Source organism: Strigops habroptila, chromosome 8, assembly GCF_004027225.2.
Source record: "Strigops habroptila isolate Jane chromosome 8, bStrHab1.2.pri, whole genome shotgun sequence".
Lineage (NCBI taxonomy): Eukaryota > Metazoa > Chordata > Aves > Psittaciformes > Psittacidae > Strigops > Strigops habroptila.
Window position 1 is genome coordinate 61,289,045 of NC_044284.2, and position 21,616 is coordinate 61,310,660.

Genomic DNA, 21,616 nt, shown 5'->3' on the forward strand with positions numbered 1-21,616 from the left:
TCCAAATGCCCCTCTATCACTATCTTAGCTGCCTCTGTTGCTCCTGATTTCTTCCCAGCCCCATTGTAAACCACTGCTCAGTGCCTGTTAAAAAGTTGATGTAATTATGACATGTGGGCTACGTCTGATGTAAGAGAGGATGTAAGTGCATATAATAGCATAGATGTTTTAGAGAGTTGCTTAAATATGATAAAGCTCAGCTGTCCAGAAGACAGATACGTGCTGGAAAGTTAGGGAGGACTGGGCTTTAGGGTGCTGAGATTGTGCTCTTAAAGTGTAGCTGACAAAGCACTCAGATCTAAAGGCTATCGATTATCACTGGATGTAAAGGAGCCACCTGCCCAGAGATATTCATTTAGAAATACCAACCACCCTCCCCCTTGAAAGGGGAGCTTAAACCCTTCCAGTAATGTCTGCAAATTGCTTTGTGATACCCTGAAAGATGAAGTGCTGAGCATGGAAGAAAGACTTAGTGTGGGGAATGGCAGGAGTGGGGAAGGCTGAGGGTACCTGCGGGTGCCGAGGGTACCCAGGAATGAGAGGACTCTGCTCCGTCTGGGTCTCTTTGGTTGTCTGTCCATTTTTTACACACATATACCCCTCCATACGCGCGGTGCCTATATGAGGATGCTCTAATAATGTGGCAGGAGTGCCTACACCAGGGCTGCTCCTCCTCCCCTTCACACGCTGCATGAGCTCTGCAATGCTGAGGTAAACCTGTAAATACAGTGAGCAACCTGGTCCAGTGGAAGGTGTCCCTGCCCGTGGCAGGGGTTTGGAACTGGATGAGCTTTAAGCTCCCTTCCACCCAAACCATTCTATGATGATGAGGCCACAGCAGCCTGGCTGTATATCCCTTAATGCTGGTGTGAAATCACGTCCTGTGTCACAGAGGCTTTGCTGGGATCGCTGCCTGCAGGAGGAACGTGAGCTGCGGCTGCTCCTCCGCCGGCTGCAGGGTGCTGGGGGAGGCAGCAGCACAAATAGTATCACTTTTTGCTGAGTGTTCCTTAAAAACAATTCAGGCTTTGTTGCCGAAGCCACAACAACAATGGCTCAATTTCTTTCAGATTGGCGACCTTTAAAAGGCCATTTCTACAAAGGCTCCCTTGCTCCCCTTTCATGACGTGCCCTGGTAATAGTCTAGGGGGGAAAAGGCAAGCAAACAACCCTTCCCCCCTCAAAATACTTTGTGGGGAAGGAGAAGGTTGCAGCAAGTGGCAAAAACCTTCCAGAAATGTGGAATTTGGGACACGTACGCAGCGACTAACAAGTTTTTTTCTCATCATTGTGTCAGGCTCTCACGGTACCATAGAAAGAGAATACAGAGGAGCCTTTAATACTCCCAAACTAACGTCTTTTTGGGAGGGTGGAACATGAAGTCTTTAATGCTGTTCTAGATGAGAACCATGGTGAGGAGCAGGGAAGGTTTAGTTCTTTCCTCATTCCATCGTTACAGAAAACACAGGCAGTAGCTCTCTGAGGGAAGAAAAATACAACTTGACATTGAAGATACTGTTATATATAGTCTGGGCAGACTGAGGTAAACCGGCTTCCTTTCCTATGTCTGCTTTTTGTCTGCCCTTTACAGGCAAAAAAGGGTCTGTTTACTCTTGATAAGTAACCTACGAAACGCAGCACTTCAGTTTCTAGACGTCTTGCTTTCACCTCCTTGCTCTCAAGCTAAATATTGCTTCATCAGCATAAATCTGCAGACTGACACGGTCTTAAATGCCTTTTAAATGTCTGCTCATTTCCCCCTTAATTCCCTGGGGAGCTGGAATTCATGGCCTGTGGTTTGGAGGGTTTGTGGGTTGCCTGAGGGAGGCTGGTGCTCAGAGGCCTCCCAGGCAGATAAGAACCACAATGTCCTCATCTTCCAAACGTCCTCAGCTTCTAAATCAGGTATTTCTTACCTGATCTGACCAGTGAGCATCTCCATCAGCTGGTGGTGCGTGGAACCCTCTGTTGCTGGTCCTCCCATGGTCCCCTGGCTGCAGGAGATGGTGGCTGGTCCTGAAGCATCCCCCATCACGCAGGGTCACACAAGTTTTATGCACCCATTTTTAGGTCCAAAACTCAGTCTTTAGAGCTGGACTGGTTTAAGTGTCTTTGCTTTTGAGACTGAGCATGATCACTGCTTGTGGGACTGCAGCAAGGGGAGTTGGGGCGAGTGGCCCTTTGTGAGGGTACGGGAGGAGGGAGATATTTCCCGTCAGGATACAGTGCAGTTTCTTCCTCTGTCTGTGTGCAGAAGATGAGTTTTCCACTTGGCTACTATAGACACTTTGATGTTTTTGCCCTATTAAGGGAAGACAGATGACAGCAGGTCTCTTTGACATTATCGGTAAATATTGGTCTCTCTGCAAGCTCCCAACATCCCAGAGCTGTCCTGTTAAAGCACTTCATGTCACTCTGGAGTAATTCCTGTGCCATTGTTGAGCAGGTCACAGTGGGACATCAGGTAGAAGAGGTTTGCTCACACCTTCCGGTACAGGGCTGATGGTGAGAAAGGACTGTGATAAGAACTCTACTATATGACATATATTAGCGTTTGTAAGGAGGTGCAGCAGGTTGTCACTTTATTTGGTGATGGCTGGAGGTTTATCCTGAACACAAAGTAGCCTCTTCTCGGAGTGAGCATTAGCTCATAGCAAATATCTTCACCCAGAACAAATACAAACTTCACTTTGTCAACTGAATGAAGTTGTCTCTTTTCCACACTGCCCCATTGACTTGAAGTGCTTCAGTGATATTGTCGTTGCCATCACCTACAGAGCTATTGAGGAAGAGCTGTCCCTTGCATCTCAGGCAGCAGTAAAACCACTACATTAGAAGTTCCTTTATTAGGAAATGAAAAGGCTGCTGTTAGCAAGTGATCCCTCTGAAACCTGTGCTACAAATACAGGTCAGAAGCTCGTCTCTGAAGTGTACTGAGTCTTTTGGGGAATATCCAATAACTGGGTTAACAAAGAGTTCTTGCCCTGTAAGGAACAAGATGCATCTCATAGAGGCTAATTCTCTGTAACAAGACTTCAAGACAGCAACTCCAGCCCATGTCAGCTGTGTGTCAACATGCCAAGAGCTGGGATCCGAGCCATATGGCAGGCTCCTGCATTGCTAACTTGCAGCAAGCTATTTCTGTGCAGTCAAGCTTGTGAGCTCCTGTTTCTGCTGTATCAGAAGATGCTTCTGGGACTCGTATGGGGTCTGTGGGGGTTAATTTTGGCTTTGGCTGCAGGATAAGTGAATGGGCACATTGGATGCAATTCCTGGAGGGAAGGGATGGGGTGTCCTGTGCCTTTTGTCTTTGTGCTAAGGGGAAGAACTGTTTCTCTCCTTTGGGTTTAGCACCCACCTCTGGTAGGAAGATCTTTCCGAGCAGGGAAGTGCTATTACACCACTAACTCAATATCCTGACCAAGGTAGTGGTGATCACCTTATCTGCATGGTGAAACCTGAACCTCCTTCCTGCTGGGCTCCAAGAGGGAGCAGCGACTGGCTCATCCTTTTGGACTCAGTGAATGTCCTTGGTCCTCCTTCTACAACAGGATAGGTCATAGTCCTGTGTGGGCTGACCAGTGTGCTTGAGGGAAAACTTAAGTCTCTTTTCTCAGGACTTTTGTGCTCCATAAGAGCAAACTTATGAGGATGGCTGTCTCTGAGAGTGCTTCATGGATGTGCAATGGTGGTGGTGGGTGATGCCTGGCCAGGTGGCTGGTTTCCACAGAAGACATGTGGGATGTGAGGCTCAGACCTCCTTGTCCTGGTGGCTGTTGCACGTGGCCTAGGGAACCCCAGTCCTTTGAAAAGGTCTGCAGGAGTTCTGAAGGTCTCCATTTACAAGAGAGACTTAGCACAGAAATGTTTTATTCATCAAAAAATGCAGGGGTAGGCTACGTTTCCTTTTTAATCAAACCTGTTTGGGGGCTGTTCTTGTGGGTTTCTGTATATATTGTCAGGTTCATGTGTTAATGCATTAACCCTTTCTGCCCCTTTCTGTATCGTTAGGCTCTGTAGGAGATGCTGACTAGCAAAGGAGCCTTTGAATATATTTATTTTGTTCTGCTATGAACAGTTTGTGAAGACTGTATCATTCCTAGTAACTGAGAAAGACTTTGTCAGCCCTGAGGATGCTGCTCTCATTCTGTAACTAAAAGATACCCAGGCAAATCACTGCACTGGGTATAGTACCAAATGCTGCTGCGTTGTAAGCTTCCACAATGGCTAACTAATACCTATCTCGTGTTAAATCCTAAATACCACGTTTGCGCTCTTGGCTAAGTATCACCAGCTTGTGTTTCTTCATTAGCCATCCTTTCTCTGGTTTAGTGTACATAGTAAGCTTGGAATTAATTGCTGCTGCTTCTAGAAATATAGTGAAATTCTCATTCTGTGTTTTTCCTCCTCGCTATTTCCTCCCCTCTTAGGGTTGATTTCTGAAGATTCTAAGTTTTACATACTCTTGAAGCCTCTCTGATGCTCTCCTTTAGCATTTCCAACTGTAACAACTTGCCCAGTGCCATTGGTCCCCTGATCCTTTTTGTCCTCCCTTTCCCTGTTCCAAGTCACCACCTTTCTGCCTTCCTTTCTTTTAAAAGTTGACCTACAGAACTGAAAGTACCTTCTGAACAAAACCTCCTCATTCTACCCCTGGCTCTTCTAGCACAAAGTTATTGAAGAGAGGTCAAACACTGATTCCGTCCTTGGAAGCCACTTTGATTTTCTTTCTTTCGTTCTCATTTTTTTTAATCATACTTGAAGTAGATACTTACAAGTGGTTTGGCAAAAGAAATATTCCTGTGCCTTGAGAAGGCATCATTTGTTCTGAAGCTGGCAGAGTGCAGAGGAGAAGAGATGGCCTCTAATTTTACTGCTCTAGCACGCGCATCAGGTGCATGACCACATCAGAGTGCATTAAGCACCCTCTGTGCATAGGGGAATAAATAGCATCATTTTACTAATAGTCTCCAGTTTAAAGATGTGTATTATATTTATTGATAGCTCACTCTGGGTTTGAAAGAGTGAATGCCATTTAAATGGGTTTGGTAATCTATAGAGTAAATCAGTGGGAGCTTTTTTAGCTGTAGCTTTTTTCAGAGCATCACAGAATCCCAGACTGGTTTGTGTTGGGAGGGAGCTTAAAGCTCATCCGGTTCCAACCCCCTGCCACGGGCAGGGACACCTTCCACTAGAGCAGGTTGCTCCAAGCCCCATCCAACCTGTTTCTTAATAGTTTGAATGCCTCTAAAATATTTCTTCTGATAGTGCTGATTATGTGAGTGATGTTTCAGTAGCATGTATCTAACACCACTTAGGGACATGCTGTAAAGCCAGAGAAGCGATAGCTGTAAGGTCTCTTTATAAAATATATAACAAGCACTGGCAATGCCCCAGCCTGCATTAACCATGCTAAATCTTCCCTATTTCTGGGCACCAGAGTGAGTAATAATGACCAACATGTTCCTTTTCCAAAGCAGCTGTCTCATGGGTCTAGAGTGGGACAAATGTTCTTGGACTTTCTGGGTGCTCTGGGAAAGGCAACTCTTAGTAGATACCACCTCGATTATGGGACTACCTGAGAGTGTGGCATGCTTTTACGTACGTTGCTTGTTGCTTCATTTGCTGTGCTATAGGATCTAGGTCTGCAGGCAGATCTTGCGTCATGAGGTAACAAATGTATAATTAAAGTAATTATACATTTAGTAGTTAAAGTTTGCTAAGATCAAAACAGTCAAGGCCTAGTGAACAGAAAACCATTTTTAAGTAGGCAGGAGCTTAATTTGTAGCTAATCAGCAGTTAAAATAGCATTTTATGAGATAAAATGGTTCTCTGCTTTAAAACAAAATCACGTTTACTGAAGTCTACATCCAATTTGTTGTACTTGAACTGTTCAAAGAATGATGCTATTAGCACAGCACTGCTGTAATATGGAAGGCTGTAAAAATCAGTTCTTGGTTAAGACAGTGGAATAGTTATTCTAATTGCAAAATGCAAATACCTGAGGTGTAAGGCCATATCACAGCCCACCAAAAGAACACTTCAAATGGCTCTTGGTCTGTGTTAGTCTCCTATTGACTTTGCAGTTTTGTGTCACTTCAAGCTGTGAAAGGAAAGCTTATCAAGGAGGTCAGCTCTATTCTGCTTTAGCCTTAGCAATTCCCGGAGTCCTGTACTAAGGCTGCAAACATACAAATATCCAAAAAGGTTCTGGTTCTCTGCTGGAATATTTAATTCCCGAACTTCCTTTTCGTGCCAAACCCCCAACTTGGATCATCTTCCACTCAAGCAAACCTAACTGAGCTTGTAAGTGACCTAAAATTCCTCTAATGACTTCTCTTATAGCCATAGAAATGGATAGTCATAAGACAACCTTCAGTCATCTATCTGCAGTCAAATGGCAGCTGTGATTGTGACCCTGAAGAGCTGTCATACATTCTAGTGCCTTTGTCTTACCCCTGTGGAGGTGGTTGTTGGTTTGGTCTTGGTTATGATCAGCAAACTAGCCATGTGCAGAACTGGTCTTGCTTTTGGTTGGGTTGAGGGATGAGGGAGATATTTGATGGTTGTCTATACTATACTGATACTAAATAGTCAACATACATGCAATGCTGAGAGTTGATGGTGGTTTCTGAGCACATCTGGCAAGAATGGGCCATCTCTCATCTCTGGAATATCATGACTTTAATAAGTAAAACTTATTTGCCCTATGCTTGACGTGCAGCAGCACATGTAAATATGTTTGGTCTGGACAGAGCGGTGGGTTTGTTGCAAATAAGTGATGTTGGCTTTTGTTTTGTTGTCCTTAAAGGTGCCTCATCACCAGACATGGAGTCCAGCTATGGTGGAGGCTTGCTAGATATGGTCAAAGGAGGAGCAGGGAGACTCTTCAGCAATTTGAAGGATAACCTGAAGGATACCCTGAAAGATACATCTTCAAAGGTCATGCAGTCTGTTGCCAGGTACAGTACAGCTGAAGCTGCCTAATGCAGGTAAAATCTCTAGCTGCATAGTGCCAGTCTGAGCTGGCACAGCACAACTTCCAGCTAACCTTATGAAGGAAGGAGGTGAAAATCACAAGTGACTTTGATTCTGTCTCATTGTTGGTATTTGGCCTCAAGGAAGCAGGGAAACCAAAGTAAAATTTCTAAGCTTCATAGTAAGTGAGCATCCTGAAATCTGGAAAAGGCCCCCAGTGAATGTGGAGCACTTGGTCTCCTATTCCTTCACTGACCCTTACGGGGTGTATCTATTCAACCACTGCTTGAATCTTTTGTCACTGAGAACTGGCTCATGTTCTATGCCCTGCCTTTGCTGTGCAAGGAGGCTTTGCTTGCTGATGCAACCACTCCTTTCACTGAAGCCACCTTTTAAATTGAAGAAAGAGCTGAGGTGCTTTGATTACCTTCTGCTGGCATCATTCCCTGTTCCTGGCACTCTACCTGCCTCTGAGGGATAGAGGCTACAATAAATTAAAGAAACTTAATGCATACAAGACCTGAGAGGCTTTGAGGCATCTGCAAAGTGGCAAACTCCTAGAGATTTCTCCTGAAAACTGACACTGGAAATTAATGACAAAAGGGAAAAGGGATCTTTTGTGCAAGCTTCTGCATCCAGTTAATTGCGTATGTTGCAGGGAAGGCTGGGTCACTGTCTGCAGGAAGCTATTTACTGATTAAGGAATAATGACAAAATAGAAAGAATCAGGTTTAAGATCATTCTTTCCTTGTGTCATAAGTAGATCTTTGTGGGAAGACGCTCTTGTGGCTCCTGTAATGTGCTGTCTTGTGTAAATATGAGCATAAAATCTGTCTCCTATTTTGTCTTCTTTTAGTTACACCAAGGGGGAGCTAGATATTTCATACATTACCTCGAGAATCATAGGTAAGTTCTGCTTAGTGGATAAATACAACTTGTAGTATTTCAGGGTTCAGAAGTCCATGAACATGTTATGGTGCATGCTCAGCCTGGCTTCTCCTTACCTTTCCAGTGATGTCTTTCCCGGCTGAAGGTGTTGAGCTGGGATTCAGGAACCACATTGAAGATGTCCGGACATTTTTGGATTCCAGACATCCTGACCATTATACCGTCTTCAACTTGTCACCCAAGTATTATCGCAGTGCCAAGTTCCACAACCGGGTGAGTGTCCTCTGATGGGTTAACATGAGTAGGGGGTGAAACCCCTTAGGAAAAGGGGCACTAGGTCCCGTTTCTGTCTATCCTGAGCATGGTAGAATACAAGGAGATCAAAAAGGAATTATATGATGTGGCTATTTCTGGGTTTTAGCTGATACCTCAGGGATTAAAGAGCCTGAAAGTTCAGGGCATATTGCTTGTTTTAGGAGCCTGTGAGAGTAAGTGACATTGCAGTAAGTTGAGCCTGTGCTGTTCTTGGCTCCTACATAGCTGTTAGAAGCTGCTGCAGAGAAATTAGGAGTAAAATGAAAGAGCTTTGAAAGAAATTACCAACAAAAGCAAGTAGATTATTTTCATGTTGAACAATCCTTCAGTTGTGCTTCAATCAAGAAGGAGCCCTGAGCAGGCAAAGCTCAGGGCTGGAAACTGGATCTAAGGGGCGTTTTGGCTCTTCCATTAATGTATGATTTCAAAACCCACCTCCATGCTCTGCCCCAGTTTCCTTCTCTAAAACCAGAACAGCATATGGGAGCACTGCAAGGCTCTGGTTCATTAATGGCTTTTAGAGGAGATCTCTTTGAAATGCTGCTGGTGAAATGCAAGATTAGATCTAATCTTTCAGAAAACTTCCTGTTCTTTCCCTCACCCACAAGGGAATGATGATTCCTCCCTTTAATTTCTTATTTCTCATTGCCTTCAACAAAAAAAGGCAACTGCAGTTTCCAAGCTTAACCCTCAGTCAGGGTAAGCAACTCTCATGCAGCATAAGCCTAACGTAATTTTAATTTGAGGTGTAGCTGTATCTATCTTCAGCAATTGCTCTGATCACCAGAAATCACTCAGTCATACTTGAAGCTAATTTCTCAGTGGCAGTCAGTAACCAGCCATGACTTCAAATCTGAATAAATGAACAGGAAAGCGTAATTAAAAGGTATCAAGGGCTTTGCATCTTGAGTCTCGCTTGGTTCTGGTGCGTTGCTGTTGTTGGGAGGAGAAAGACAGATCTAGTTTTGAAAGCCCAGCATTAAACATCTGTTGGTATATTGCTTGACCTGGCCGTAACTCTTCCATCCCCTGTGCTTTTTATCTCCTTCCCTACCCAATGGCTTAACAGATGACTTTGTGTGTCGCTGTCGAAGCATGACGAGGTGCTTTGTAAGTTACTGCCTTGACACACACAGGAGGAAAATGATGCATCTCTTAATAAAATATTGTACTTTCAGCTTATGGGCTAAGAAATACTGACTCCAAGTATTTCTCAGGAAGATGAAATGTGCCCAATGAAATACATGAGATGAGATGAAGCATGAAACAATTATAAATATGAGTTTGAACTTCATCTATTTTGGAAAAAATACTAATCGGCTGTGAAGGAGGTGAAATCCTGTGTAGAGTGTTTTCTGCTTCAGATGAGGATGCCAGCTGAGCTGAAGTTTTAAGATACACACTTGTTCTTGGAAGTGAAAGGCTTTTTAATTTGATGGGGCATTGAGCAACCTGCTCTAGTGGAAGGTGTCCCTGCCTATAGCAGGGGGTTGGAACTGGATGAGTTTTAAGGTCCCTTCCAACACAAACCAGTCTGTAATCCAAGTAGGTCACTTTGCTGCATAGGGACGGGACACAGGAGGGAGATGAGTTAATGTTCTGGTGGGCTGTTTTCCTGCCCAGTTGTGGCTGAGCAGGTCATAAAGCCCCAGGTGCCCAGTCTATTGAGGAGAAGAGTGGACTATGAACGCTAAACCTGCTACTCCAATCTGGTCATTCTATTCTCCTCCCTGCCTTGCCTCCCTGGCAGAAGAGGAAAGCTCTTGTCTGCTTGATGAAGTGTGAGCAGTTTGAAAACGTACAACTCAAATATAATGTTAAACAAAACCAAACTTCAAATTCCCTCATGGGTTGCGTTCTTGGCTGTTGCTACCCTACTGCTAAAGTAATAAAACAAGCATTGGTTGCTTATTTCCAAAGCTCCACAACAATTCCTGTTACTTTGCTGTAAGGTTTCTTTCAACCTGCTGGAGCAAGTCCAGAGGAGGCTATGAAGATGCTGCAGGGCTGGAGCAGCTCTGCTCTGGAGCCAGGCTGAGAGAGCTGGGCTGGGGCAGCCTGGAGAAGAGAAGGCTCCTGAAGGGGAGACCTTAGAGCAGCTCCAGTGCCTAAAGGGGCTCCAGGAAACCTGGAGAGGGGCTTTGGACAAGGGCCTGTAGGGACAGGCCAAGGGGAATGGCTTTAAGCTGCCAGAGGGGAGACTGAGATGAGCTCTGAGGCAGAAGCTCTTCCCTGTGAGGGTGCTGAGGCGCTGGCACAGGGTGCCCAGAGAAGCTGTGGCTGCCCCATCCCTGGCAGTGTTCAAGGCCAGGTTGGACACAGGGGCTTGGAGCAACCTGCTCTAGTGGAAGGTGTCCCTGCCCATGGCATGAGTTGGAACTGGATGAGCTTTAAGGTCCCTTCCAACTCAAACCAGTCTGGGATTCTGGGATTTGTGAGTGGTGGTGAGGTTTTGTTTGAAATACATGCCATGCTACGTAGCGTGTATTTAATTTCCTAATTGTGAACCAGCAATCAGATGTGTAATTATAGGCAAAGTAAATATGTAATTATAGACTGTTGGTAAATGTATATTATTTACTTGATATGAGATAATGGCTTTTCCAGATGCTTGATAGTGTGTAGTCATGAGGTCTGTTCAGAAAATCGTCGGTGAAAGGGTCACTGGTCATATTAATTCTAGCAGCCACTTGGAATCTGAGTTGTGGTTTAGTGATTTAATTGCAAGTGGATCTTGTGCCTCCAGAAGCCTGCTGCAAAATCTTTGGGGTTAGAAGGAGAAGACTGTTTTGCTTAATGTAAAATAACTGGCGTGATAATATAAAATACTCTGGTTCTGTTAAAGAATTGAATAACTGTTTATGGTCGCTCTGTAATTCAGATTTTGCAATGGTCCCATAACTGTGCGACTGTACAGCAGTGCATACCCTGTCAGATCTGTGGAACAGAAAGCTAACTCTAGCTGTTGCTGCACTGGGGATCCCCGTAGTGAACCTTGGGGTGTTTTGTGCCCCTTCAGCCTTTCCTGAAAATGCACAGACAAGGTAGAGGCAAGGAGGAAATTAAATATATACAACAGAAGGAATGAAATAAATCACAGCTCTTGAGACAGGAGAAAATGGGGGATGAGTATAATAGTGTAGAGAGGGTAAATAGAGGCCTTCCAAAGCCTGGCCATGGTTTGACTTCTTCGATAGCTTCTACAATGCTCAACAAGCACACAACTGAATTTCAGTGTATTGTGGAGACCAGAAACTTTCCTGAGTCTAAAAAGTGAGTAGACAAATATCTAATTAGGTATTATATTAGACAAGAATCCCCCAAATGCTAAGCAGAGGTTCTCCAGCTAAAATGGGCTGACAGGGGGGATGGATGTGCTGGGTTAGCTAGTGCTGGCTGCTTGCTCTGTCCCTGTATCCTCTGGCTGTCATTGGAGATGCTGTTTGAAACAACACAGCTTGGTTGATCTCTGGTTTGAGTCAGGATTCCTGTTTCTATGAAGTGTTGTGCAGGTGTATGTAAGAGAGAACCTCGAATGCAAGTTTTAGGAAACCTGGAGCACTTTGATCCTCTGAGAGATGAAATGGTCAGGTATAGAAATCCATATGGCTATTTAGGAACATCTGGGCAAACCACCTTCTTCCTGCCCCCAGGTCTTATTAAACAGGATCCAAACATCAGCTGAGAGAGAACCAATTCTTTGTCTGAGAGCAAGCTCCATGATATTTCTCCTTTAAATCTCTTCTAGCTAGAAATGCTTTTAAGAAAAAAAAGATATTTCAATTAAAACCAGATGAAACAGAGATGTCTGTGGAAGGCTATTTGATGTTTGATGTGCTGTTTGAGACTGCAAGGACTGTTCTTGAGATAAGTGTTATGGCTCAAAACTAGCACATTGATGAATAGTAACTAGACACACTGTAGGATTTGTGGGTTTTCAGCTCGAAGTAATTCATTTTTGTCTCATATATTACCTATACTTACTCAGATGTGATATTTTATTGAACACAAGTTTCCCTTTCATCAGCCTAATATCTGCCAAATAGGGCTTGAAAATCCTCTGACACCAAATGACTGAGAACAACAGATGCTCAGTATCCTTTGAAAAACAGAGCCATAGTTTTTAGGGACAAGTTGTACAAAGGCTTCAGAGCAGAAATCGATGCGCTGCTGCAAGGCCGGAGTGTTACAAAAAGCCCCTCAAGATAATCTTACTTGGAATGTGGATTTTACAGATGTATACTCGGTGACAATACCTCAATATCATGTTATTAAGTGAGGTTTCTTCTTTGTTCGTCATCTCATAATTCATGGAAGTCACGGAGCAGAATTATACATGGGAAAAGATGGAGTAGGTTTCCAGCACATAGATTGTAGAAGAGAAGTATGTTTCTTGGCAGAAAGCACTTGTAAAAGCAAAGCATGTCTTGCTTCATGCTCTTAGGAAGATCATCCTTTGTTCATGCTGTGATTCCTGTAGGTATCTGAATGTAGCTGGCCAGTACGACAGGCGCCCAGCCTGCACAACCTCTACGCTGTCTGTAAGAACATGCACAACTGGCTACAGCAGAACCCCAAAAACGTGTGTGTCATCCACTGCATGGTAAGTACACCTGAAAGTAACCATGGTTTTAGACCTAGATGTCATATTGCACATTGCAGGTCTGGAGTCTATGTATAAGGGTGGTGACTTTATAAAAGAAAAGGAAATGTAGTAAAATGGAGTCCCATAGAAAGGGACATTATCTTCCATGTGCAGCTAAATAGCTAAGCTGGAAGACCTAACACTAGAAGAGAAGCAAGAATACAAAGCAAGAGAGGTCACAATCATTCTAGCAGTGAGCTACTAGAAGTGATGAGTAGCAAAAAGGTTTCAGCTTCATGGAAGAACGGGTCATAGGAGCTGTCAACCTGCTGTGGCTTTGCATTTATTGAAAGTAGTCACAAAATGCAGCCTCTGGACTGAAGGTTACTGATAGAATTTGGGGAGAAAAAGCATAGCTGGGAATTCTGTCAAACTGGGAAGCTGAGACTGTTGAAGTCTCCTGTGGTCTCTAGTCGTGAGGCCTGGCTGAGGAAGTCCATTAGCCTTCTGCTCCTCCTTGTGCACCACAGCTGAAATGGTTTCTATATCACCCTATAAAGGTCATTCAATACTGGACAACGTGTAGATGGGATGCATGAGTGGTGTGCGTCTGTGTGACTAACATGTAATGTACTCCATGCTACCTTTAATATTGACAGTAATGCCCAAAAGGGGAGTTCTCTTTTGCTCCTGGAGCCTAAATTAAATCCAGGAGACTGTCAGCACTGATCAGTGTAAATTGGAAGGAGCAGAGGAAATGACTGATCCTGAGCTAGAATCTGGCATTTCTGCCTTACATAGCACAGCCAGTGGCTATAGGATGCGAATTCCATTCCAACAGAGATGAAGATGCATTTGATGCCTCAGTCCTGGAAATGCAGCTCAAGAACCAATTCTTTTAGTGTCCTTTGGGCAATGAATATCAGGATAATGCTGTAAAGGACAGGGAGGTTTTTTTGACACTTCCTAAGAAGCCTGCAGAAGCCACTTAGTTTATATGAACCTGAAAGATCTTTTCAGAAGCATTTGGCACAGGCTAAATCTTAAAAAGGCAAATAGCCTGTTAACCCTGAGCACGTGCTCAGGCTCAGCAGGTTACTGGGGTCTGGGTCAGCTCTGGTGTGGTGAAGCCTATGTTATGGCTGGAGTGCCTCAAAGGTACCTGAAATAAGCCATTGCCATGAGTGTGCACCTGAAACTAAGCAGGCATCAGACCTGGCTTTTGGTGGAAGGGCTTTTTCTCTTTATTTGGCTTGCCAGAGCTGGGGTGTGGTCCATATGGCTTATCACCTCATGTTCCTGGGTATAGCAGGACCCACGGCATTGGGGATACTCTGATTTTCTCCTGCTCTTGCTGTATTATGTTATCAGCAAACATACTTTCCCCCATGATCACCCTAAAGAAATCACAGACTTGTTCAGGAGCAACCTGTAGGTTGAGGGCTGTGGAGGTGTTTGGCTGAGGGAGCCTTGGGCTGGATTTTTCTGTTTGTGAACTCTTCCAGGTTAAACTCCTGTTAGACAACTGCCTGCAGACATGGGATGGGTGTACTCTGACCCCTGTGGTCAGTTACAGGCCTATGTCTGAATAATTATAACATTACAGCTTGGGAGCAGCCATGAAACACCAACATTTGTAGACAAAATGTATTTCTGGGCTTTCAAAACAAGTCCTTGGCTGCTTACTGGATATTCTCTTAACTTTGGTCCAAGCTGGTGCCACTCACTGAAGTCCTGGGTATTAAATGGCACAGGACCGAAAACTTCTCATCATCTTGTGGTCTCAATCCTAGTGTCTCTAGAGAAATGATTTTATGTGCTTTAAGGAAGAGTGGAGAGTGTTCTGCTGAAATTTGAAGGATGTCTTTGAGACTTACACATTTTCCTCCCCCTGCCCTTTCCTTAACAGGACGGCCGTGCAGCATCAGCAGTTCTGGTCAGTGCGATGTTCTGTTTCTGTCACCTCTTCTCTAATCCAGGCCCTGCTATGCAGCTGCTGAATACAAAGAGACCTGGAATTGTACTGTGGCCATCGCACAGGAGGTAGAGTATATTGGTTAAATGCTACGTAAGCAAGCTATATCCCTCACGTTAAAAACTGCCCAAGTACATGTCTGTGTTCCAGCAATGTGTTCCCAGCCCCTAGGCTGAGATAGGCATTCAGATTCCACTTTGTTCCTCAGAAATCGGTGGTAAGGTGGCGATCAGGAACAGGTTGTTCAGAGTGGCTGTGGGATCTCTGTCTTTGGAGATCCTTGGCTGGGTATTACCCCCAGCAGCATAGTCCAGTTCTGAGATACAGCTTTGAAGTTGGTCCTGCTCTGAGCAAAGTTGGACCAGTTGGTCTTCAGAGGTTTCTTCCAACCTGGATTATTCTATTAGTTTATAAAATAATGCATATGACCTGCAGGGTGTATATGCTGCATGCCCCAGCCTGTTCACCCAGACCAGCCTGGAGGCACTGGAAGGAGGTGACTGAAAACTCCAGAATCCCTACTGCAGCATGAGCAGAGCTCATGCATTAGCCATGGTACTTAGCTCTGACAGGTCTTAACTAATGTTTGTGGCCATTTCCACTGATAGAACAGTAATGGAGGAACAAAATCAAGTACTACAATAGCTTTGCTCAGCGGTTCAGGAAAGCTGACAAACCTATAGTGAATCCCTCTCCCTACGTCAGCTTCATCCTTATAGGAGTTTACACTGTAAAACTGTCTTCTTTACAATTTCCATTAAGCAGAGGGAAAGCTGCCTGCCAGAGCAAACCAAAGATATAGTGTTATGTATGTAATAATGATCCTTCAGTACATGGCTAACAAAGTAATTCATGGGCTGTGTGCACGTACAATAGAAGGCAAACTTCTCCTGCTAAACCAGAAAAAAACATTGCTCAGCACCTTCTCTTCTAAAAAGTGAGAAGAAATGATCTTCAGCTCAGAGCTAAAGGTGAGCTCCTTCCTCCTGACCTCCAGATCTCGTAACTAAATAGAAATAGAAGTGTAGATTTTGTGACAGAAGTAAGGATGCTGGGGTATGTGGAAACATGTAGATGAGGCCCTTAGTGACATGGTTTAGTGCTGGTCTCGGCAGTCCTGGGGTAATGGTTGGACCTGATGATCTTAAGGGTCTTTTCCAACCTGGTTGATTCTATGATTCTATGAAACTCCAGTCCTGGAATTGTGAGGGTCACACTTTCCCTGGATTTCAAGGTAGACCTCAAGTACAGAATGAAAACTGATCACCTGGGATGGAGGTTTCAGTAATGGCTTTCTCTGTCTGCAGATACATAGGGTACATTTGTGATCTAATAGCAGACAAGCCCATCATTCCTCACTGCAAACCACTTACTATCAAGTCGGTCACCCTCAGTCCGGTCCCTTGTTTCAACAAGCAACGGAATGGCTGCCGACCCTTCTGTGACATTCTCAGTGGAGAAACCAGGATCCTTACCACTTCCCAGGAGTATGAAAGAATGAAGTGAGTTGCTGTGATCTCCTACCATCCTTAGGAGCTAAATGCCATGAGACTTTGTGTTTGCTGGAATGTCTTATGTCTTTGCTGCAGTCATTGCCAGGCTGCTGAGAAGTGAAGGAGGGCAAATATTGATTGAATGTTTCATTCAATTCAATTAATTGAATGAAATAAACAACCAGAGTGAACCTGAAGTTGTCATGCAGTGGGATACCTTCATAGAGATAGTTCAGTGCTGTCTCGATTTCCCTTGTTAAATGTTTCTGTTTCAACTAAGCCTAAAACTAAGCAAGGCACTGAATGCACCATGGTCTGAAGGAGATGATGGCTTTTACGTTGACACTGTTGATGGGTGGTAATGGCATCATGGAAGGGAGCTTAACTGTGGATTTCCTTCTCTTCCCCTCAAAGAGAATACCGTGTACAAGAAGGGAAAGTCCTCATTCCACTGGGAGCCACTGTCCATGGAGATGTTGTTGTTTCTGTCTATCATATGAGATCAACCATTGGGGGACGCCTTCAAGCAAAAGTAGGCGTTTGTTTAACTTCTTTTGCATGGTAGAGGCAATGTAGCTAGGAGATGGCAAAATATGGGATCTAAGGATGCATGTGGCACTTGTGATGAAAGTTGCCTTACTTGACAGTAGACATAACACAAATTTGAGCAGTGCCAAGTGAAAACATAGAACTGCATATGGAGAATTCCATGATGCCTCTGGTATCTCTATGGAAATGGTATCTACTGATACATTATAGGATCCTTCCAGCTGATGTAGAAGACATGGGGATAGGAAAGGCCATTTAAGCTGCGGGCTGGTCAGACAACCACCCAAAAAGCCTCTTCATTCTGGCATATTGAAGAAATGGGAAACAGAGAAACTGGAGAATGAGAACAGTGGAGTGCTGGAGTCTGCTGTCTCCTTCCCAAACACAGTAGCAGTGCAAAAAGTGAAAATGTGTATTGGCCTGTGCTGTTCTAGGGTTTGAGACTGACCTTAACATACTGTTCTCTGGCTCTTGTAATTGTGGAAAAGGAATTTGGAAATGCAGACCAGAAAACTTGGATCTGCAAAAGCTGAATCCGTGGTTGTCGCACACTAAGTTGCTTCATTAACCTTTGTAGTGAGGAGGGTTGACTCACTTGGTGAAATAAGCTGTTTAATTTGCAGTGACTTAAAGCACAAAATGTGAGGGCAGAGCCGAGTTTTGTCAGTGGAAACAGAAATTGGTCTTATTTAACTGCTGAAGTGTCAAGTGGATCCCAGAAATAAAGACAAGCAAGGAAAGAAGGCATATTCCTGAAGGCTGTGAAGGCATTTTGGTGTATGGAGGCAGCAGAAGCAGGGTTTAAGGCAGCTGGAAACATTTGGGTTTGAGAAGGAAAAGCTTTGCTTTCTGTACAACAAGCAGAATGAATTAGCTTGTACAACAGTTATGATTAGTCTATGTAGTAACTGGTAGTAAGGCAGACTTAACTGTCTGCATGTGCTATAAACTATTTTAATTTCATGAATTTAAGCCTTTGTTCAATCTGGTGTTCTATGTTGTTTTGCAGATGACCAACACACAGATATTCCAAATTCAATTTCATACTGGATTCATAGCTCTGGGAACAACCATGCTAAAATTCACCAAGTGAGTATTTTAAGCTGAACATTAATCAAACCTGAAGCATAAAAGCCCAGTGAAGTCTGAAAGAGAATATTCACAGATGAAATGTGAAAAGTCTATGTTCATGCATATATGGAAAGACTTTATATAGCTTTGCAGAAATATCCTTTCCTTTTTAACTGTACATCTCTTGTCCCCATTTAGGCCTGAACTGGATGCTTGTGACTCTCCAGACAAATATCCTCAGCTCTTTCATGTTATACTGGACATAGAAATACAGTCTACTGATAGACAAACTGAATTAACTCCCCCATGGGAGAACTTCACCACAAAAGACATCAATCCAACCATTCTCTTCTCCTCTCATCAGGAGCATCAGGACACTCTTGCTTTGGCAGGTAAGAGCTGCATAGGTTTATTCCATTTCTATGCTACCTGCATGCTGAACTTTGCTTTGCTTGATTTGATTTATTTGGTGCTCTGTGCTGCAGGTAGAGGCCCCACTGATTCACCCCAGGATAACATAAGAAACGTTGGACAGAGTGCATTCTTCTCATCTCTCAGCTGGCAAGGTATGCACACTTGGGCTTCAAAGCAAAATCTGCTTCAAACAAGATAAACAACTTATTTTCCCCCTCCCTGGAGCACAGAGTGAGGCTGAAGCATCTGATTGTAGCATTTCTTTCCTATTAGATCATGGTGTAGTGCTGGTCACACCCTTGTGTTGCAATTGAATGGGAATGAATTTCTTCCAACGTCCTCTTCAACCATTGCCTGCTTGTGCTGTATATGACAATTATTGATATAGTTCTAGTGTAAAGCTTTGCCTGAAGCCTCTTTTGATGCTAAACCCATCTTTAAGCTGCTTTTTCCTAATGTTGCACTTTATATGTAATGCCATGAGAATATAGCACCAAGAATATTTGTCTGAGGCCATTTAATAATGCTAAGCACCTTGAAAATATCTCAGCACTGCCAAATGCAGCATTCCTCCTCCAGTATCAGTGCTACATTAGGTAGGAACATTATGTAGATTACATTAGGTAGGAACCTGGTGTGAGAGATCCTTGTGGGCACAGCTAGGAGGCTGATTTATGTCACTACTCCTTTACAATGAGCCTTGTTTTGCCTGGATTTTAAGGCATGGCTGGAGATTTATGCTGGATGCTTGGTCCTGGCCCAGAAACTCATTCAGTTTGTATCTCTGGGCGTTACACTTGCTGACTCTTCAGGCTAGAAGAGAGTCAATTAATCTGTCTCTCTTTCCTGATCAATAAAGCTGGCTCCTTACAATACAAACCAGGAAAGGCTTTAATCTTTGCAAAGGACTCTCATTTTAACATCTAGCAAAAGGCTGCTATGATAGTCTCAGTAGCTCTATGTTCTGCTTGTAAGTTGATTTTCCTGGGACCTTTGTGATGACAAAACTAACAGTTACCTCATTTTATTTTTAATCATCATTTAGACCAGAAATCTGATAAAAGTAGCTCTCACCCCACCTCAGAGGATCGAGCAGCGTTGGTGCACGAGGAAAGCGAACAGTCAGATGATGAACTCTTGTCCCTTTCCAGTCAGCACAGTAATGCCAGCAGTGACAAGCCTCACGGGACACCAAAACACAGCAAAAAGCAGCAAGAGCCTCCAGCACCGCCTCCACCTGAAGACGTGGACCTGCTGGGCCTGGATGGCAGCCCTATGAGCAAGAGCTTTCCCTCGCAGCCCACGGCTGCCCCCTCTAACTCAGACTTGCTGAGTGATTTATTTGGGGTTGGTGGGGCAAGTTCCCAGAGTCAAAGTGGACAACCTGCTGCTGAGGAGGTCTTCCATGTGGGGGGACCTGGATCTGTGCAGTCAACTCCTCGGCGTTCCGCGGCTTCAGCATCCCCGTCCCCGTCCCCAAGGGTAGGAGAAGGTAATAGTGCTATGCCTAGTGCGTGACATGGGGCGCATGCTTTGAGAATCCCACCTGGGTGATGTGCTCTGGGCTGTTGGATTCCTCTTGGTACACTCATGTCATGAAAAATAAGAGCTGTGAGGGATCCCAAAAGGCCAGCCAGCTCCTATACTCTGAGACAGGAGAGTTGGTGCATCTTCACAGCCAAGAAGACAATGTAGATTATCATCTAGTTTGTTCCCTAAAGTCTCTACTAGAGCTCACCCAAGTGTTTGGTTGCTCCTTACACTGACAGAAACTGGAGATCATCAGTTTTGCTTTTACTGTGTGTCCAATAATGCATATGAGGAGAATATGTATTCATTTAAAAAACAAAAAAGCCTCTTAGGTTTTGGGTAGACCCATAGCAGTTTGAATTTGATTTCCCCTTTAACTTTATGGGGTTTGGAGCTGTGATACTGATCCTAGGCTCTGAAATAAGGCTACACAGTTTTGCTGTTTCTGGTCTTTCTGCAGACCATGGCAATCATAGAATGTGAGAAGGTCTTCTGTTTACTCAAAGACAGATTGAAACAGGCTGGCAGAAGGAGTGGTTGAATAAATATTTAGAAAGAGGGATTTGGGGGGGGGGGTGGTTAAGTGGAGAGAGGAGAGCAAGTGAAAATCACTGGTAAGTGAGCAGGTGAAGAGCCCAATCCAAGTTGCTCAGATTATCTTGGGTGATGCTGGGTCTGATACCAGTAGCACCTACCACAGGATGGCCATCAGCCAGCTTCTGAAGGCTCTTCTTTGAGTCATACAATCATAGAATGGTTAGGGTTGGAAAGGACCTTAAGATCATAGCTACAATAAAAACCCCCATAGGTTTGGGGAGGTTTGTCTCTGGTCTTTTTTGAAGTGAAAGGGACAGGAGCAACTTGTGAAGGGAGGGAAGAGATGAACACTGAGGACTGCAGGCAGGAGAGGGGAGAAGAAGACAAGTTTCAGTGGGTGAAATTGAGCCACTTGTATATAGAAGGTCCATCTTGCTGTGGCTGTTGTATGCTCTAAGAGCTTTTACAAGGCAGAGATGCAGCAACAGTATCGGGAAGAGACTTCTGGATATTGTTGTTGAGCTTTGCAGAGCCAGATAGGTTCTTGAAAGAGAAAGGGAAAGTTTCACACAGCTGCATTGTCCCAAGCCAGGAAAGCAAGAATAAAAGCTTGCAAGATAAGTGAAGACTAGTAATTTATTAAGTATCCTAAACAATGAGTAATATAAGTAATGAGTAATAAATAGCACTAACACAATGCATAGCTTCTCAGGATTTTGTCTTGCAGTAGTATATATTGCATCTCTGTTCAGGATGCTCTTTATCTTAAACTTGTTGGCAAGTAAGAATTTGAGTGGCTTCATAGGGGTTTCTTCTCTTGTTGGTGGGGTTTTTTATATGAAATACAGTAGGCTGAACAAATTGATGAAAAAAGGAGTTTGAGAAGGAACTGGATTTTTGTAACACGTGATACCAGTTGTTTTCTAAAGCTATTTCTAGATTATCCTTTTACCCTTGACATGTATAAGCTCTGACAGCCTCAAATCATCTTGGACTGCGTTCAGCTCCTGAGAAGAAGCAGGAATTGCACCAGGGCACTAACTCCAAGCTCCGGGCTGACCATCCATTTACATACTGGCAGCATGTGCAAGTTGAAACTTAGATGAAGTGTCTAAGTATCTAATTATTTGCTTTGACCCCTCTGAAATTCAGCTCCTCTCTTTGGAAAAAACAGATGGGATCAACAGATGTGTTGCTGTGACCAAGTCATGCAGCTCTCTAGGTCCCCATGAATTTGGCTGGGGTCCCGATACTTTCCAGTTGCTCTCCCCCAGTCACAT

The 21,616-nt window shown here is 44.0% G+C and overlaps 1 protein-coding gene across 2 annotated transcripts in view; it reads left to right on the plus strand.

Moving 5' to 3' along the window:
- DNAJC6 (DnaJ heat shock protein family (Hsp40) member C6) overlaps positions 1–21,616 on the plus strand; it is a 51,171-nt gene that overhangs the window by 18,905 nt on the left and 10,650 nt on the right. For both annotated transcript variants that reach the window (XM_030494816.1, XM_030494815.2), the window contains 11 exons: positions 6,813–6,963; positions 7,836–7,885; positions 7,992–8,140; positions 12,663–12,785; positions 14,677–14,810; positions 16,050–16,244; positions 16,650–16,767; positions 17,794–17,873; positions 18,054–18,247; positions 18,341–18,421; positions 19,315–19,761. In XM_030494816.1, coding sequence (XP_030350676.1) covers positions 6,813–6,963; positions 7,836–7,885; positions 7,992–8,140; positions 12,663–12,785; positions 14,677–14,810; positions 16,050–16,244; positions 16,650–16,767; positions 17,794–17,873; positions 18,054–18,247; positions 18,341–18,421; positions 19,315–19,761 — 1,722 coding nt within the window. The remainder of the gene's footprint in view (positions 1–6,812; positions 6,964–7,835; positions 7,886–7,991; positions 8,141–12,662; positions 12,786–14,676; positions 14,811–16,049; positions 16,245–16,649; positions 16,768–17,793; positions 17,874–18,053; positions 18,248–18,340; positions 18,422–19,314; positions 19,762–21,616) is intronic.